This window comes from Triticum dicoccoides, chromosome 7A (genome assembly GCF_002162155.2).
Source record: "Triticum dicoccoides isolate Atlit2015 ecotype Zavitan chromosome 7A, WEW_v2.0, whole genome shotgun sequence".
Classification (NCBI taxonomy): Eukaryota; Viridiplantae; Streptophyta; class Magnoliopsida; order Poales; family Poaceae; genus Triticum; species Triticum dicoccoides.
In genome coordinates this window covers 698,780,403-698,783,569 of record NC_041392.1, presented here as the reverse complement: position 1 = coordinate 698,783,569, position 3,167 = coordinate 698,780,403, and the positions used below count along the sequence as shown (strand labels likewise).

General features: G+C 49.2%; 1 protein-coding gene across 1 annotated transcript; it reads right to left on the bottom strand.

The window, feature by feature from the left end:
• Positions 1-206: 206 nt before the first annotated feature.
• LOC119332406 lies at positions 207-2,932 on the bottom strand. The gene is made up of 4 exons (XM_037605586.1): positions 1,929-2,932; positions 1,644-1,841; positions 1,295-1,574; positions 207-615 (listed from the first exon to the last, which is right to left on the bottom strand). The coding sequence occupies exons 1-4, from the start codon at positions 2,889-2,891 to the stop codon at positions 590-592; spliced, it is 1,467 nt and encodes a 488-aa protein (XP_037461483.1). The 5' UTR covers positions 2,892-2,932; the 3' UTR covers positions 207-589.
• Between the last annotated feature and the right edge of the window lie 235 nt (positions 2,933-3,167).

The following is a 3,167-nucleotide window of genomic DNA, read 5'->3' as shown; positions in this document are numbered from 1 at the left end:
GCCTTTGCCGTCGGCGTTGTATCAGCAATCAGAGCTTCAAAGAGTTCTGAATCAACGGCAGCCCGGATACCCCTCGCCATATATCGCACACGGGCAACAAGCGTCGCCAGTAATCAACTTCCGCCTTGCATATCTCATACCCAGCCATCGACGCAATGCTCCTGTTGCATCTACACAAGATGACACATATTCTGCTAAAACAGAAGTGACACAAAGATGCATCTTCAGTCCATCATATAAGGTGCAGTAGTTGGAAAAGAAGGGATAATTCTCAGTTTAAGATACTGAGCTATATATCTTAGAGCCGTTTGGTTCATCTATCACACCTATAAGCAGAAAGAGCTGTGATGGGAAGAACATTCACTGCAGATCATTTTACTCCCGCTGAAAACATGCAGTGCGTCGTCGCAATGAAACAACGCAAAATAGGAGTTGAAACCATAGGCTTAACATGATAATCAGCTTGACTGACGTCACTGGTAGAGTGCATTAACTTCAATAGTCGAACGACACAGAAACCATACAAGATTTATCTGAACACCCTGTATATGGCTAGTACAGTACACTGGCAAAAGAGCACGCCAGATGATCAGTTGAAGCAACCAAACATTAGCCCTGCGGAGGAGACAAATTGAAACAAGCCCCGATCAGTGCCGCGACAAGGAAATGTGGAGTTATATGTATAGGACTGTTGTCAAATATAACACAATATGCTGAAAGCAGAAAGAAACCCAAAGGTCAATGAAAAATTCAGATGAGACAACTAACTTCAGGTAATCTAGAAACTGTCCTTTTGCTACTGAATACTGATGCAAAACATATAATGTAAGTTATTGCAAATAAAAAGGAATACATGCTGACAACAGAAAGAAATAGCAAAGTACTTGCCCAAGAGAGTTTGTACCAAACCCCCAAGGCCAACGAATTCAGATGGGACAACTTCATCGCCAAGAAAACCAAATACAAACAAAAAAACAGTAGGGCAAGATCAATAAAGAAGATTGTGAAATGCAAAAGAAAAATTTAGGTATAAGGAAGCCTGAGTAAAAATATTGAATTTTCCTCATCAACCAATCCACCATTCAATTTCTATTTCTACTAAAACATGAGGGTGTGATCACAGAAATTCGACCAAAATATAGTATGTTTAATTAGCTAATAAATAGGACACGCCCAACCAAACTCTATAATTGGCATGTCAACGCCACATTTTCAACGAATCTTACACAATGATTATAACTATCTCTGTTTTATCTAGAAGGATGCTAATAATGCATGCCAAACATATACTCACCAGAGCTGTCATAAACATCACATTCCACAGAAGAACATGCCTTGAAGATGTTGTGTATCTTTGCGCATCCATCATTACTTGCCGAGGTCTCTTGTGACAGCTTCACAATCATTCTTTTTAGCATCGGTGCACATCCGATTATCAATTTCAGTAAATCAAACTCATGATCCTTTCCTTCGAAGCCATTGAACTCCACTTCTTCGAGAGCAGCCAAGCAGATAATTTGGGACTTCCAGTTCGGAAACTCACAAGGACAAAGTGGCAGGCATCCTCCTTTCATCTAAAACCCAAAAATGTTGAATACCCACACAATGTATTATTAGGGTATATAATAAGAGCAAAGAATTACCGCTGATCTCTCTAGGACGACCTTAAGCCTCCGCGTAGCAGTACGAATCCGATCCATCCCAAGGAAATGAAACACAAACGCTCCAAAAGCATGCCCCTTTGCTGTGAGATGCAGCTCTAAAACAGAGAAGGCGGCAACCATATGTTTCTCTATCTCCTGCGTGAAGTTGCCCGCCTCGGCGTGCAAAAGAGACGTGTCCTGAAAAAACAATTTGCAAAGATGTATATCATTCACAAAATTAATTTACTCAGAGCTTGCAGCAGATTGAGCAGTAGAGGGGCGCACCGCCCAGGCATGAATTTGCAGCGAGGATATCTGTTCTTGTGTGTCTGCTGTCTGCAGCCGCAGCCGCACCTTGTTGATGCCCCAAAGACCAAACACAACATACGGCCCCAAGTAATAGCAGTGCCACGAAACCTTTTCCACCAATGGTGCCAAGACAGAGGTGCCGATCAGCTCCATCGTGCTAAATGACATGCTCAATTGCTTAAGCACGGGCGCGACGATGACGACACGCTGTGTCAGGCTGAGCTCGCGGCACACAACGAGCTCCTGCAGCGACGGGGAGCTGACCCTGACGTCGCACTTATGGTTGGGAAACAAAGCCCTGCAGAGGCGGAGCGTGCGCAGGCGCGGGCAGCAGGAGAGCAAGGCGTCGAGGTCGGTGATGCAGTACGTCAGGGACAGCGCCTCGAGTGCGGGGAACTCGGCGCCGGCCGGCACGCGGAGGGAGAAGGGGGAGGCGAAGTCCAGCGCGATGGACGTGGCGCCGTCGAAGCGAGGCAGGTCGACGGCGAGGCGGGAACGGCCGATTAAGCCGGCGGGGAGGCGGAATTCGAGACTCTCCGGCTCGAGCCGCGCGGCGGCGCGGAGCAGAGAGTTGACGCCGGCGCTGTCTACCCGGTGCTTCTTGGGGTTGGGATTGGGAAAGCCCCAGCTGCGCCGCTGCCTCTGGGGGACGCGGATCTTGAGGAGGGAAACCGCGGGCGGCGGAGGAGGGACGCGGCCGAGCGCCGCCTCGATCGAGGGGAAGGGCACGTCGCGGAGGACGATCTGGCGGAGGCGGGCCCAGAGGCCGCGCCACCGGCGGGAGAGGACTCCGGTGCGGGCGGCGGCGGCGGCGCAAGGGAGGCGGGCGAGGACGAGGAGGAGCACGTCGTCGGGGAGGGCGCTGATTCGGTCCGCTCCGTCGCCCGTGCCATCTGGCTCCTGGCCCGAACTCCGGCGAGGCCCCGAGCTCGCCCCCATCGACGCCCGGATCTCACCCACCAGGTGGGGACTGTGCAGTCGACCTATCTCACTCTGAGCAAGTACGAGGTTCCACCAACATCCCCTTCTGGTCTTTTTTTAAAAAAAAAATAGCCCAGCCCAGCGTTGATGTGTGCTAGATTCTCATAAAAAAAAATCTTATTTATGGACATATAAGTTTGCCTCAAAAAGAAAGATAGACATGTAAGCTGTTTTCTTCACGAAAAAAAAAAACAATGAAGCTTGTATCATCGTCTTGACTTAGCGCCTCGTCCG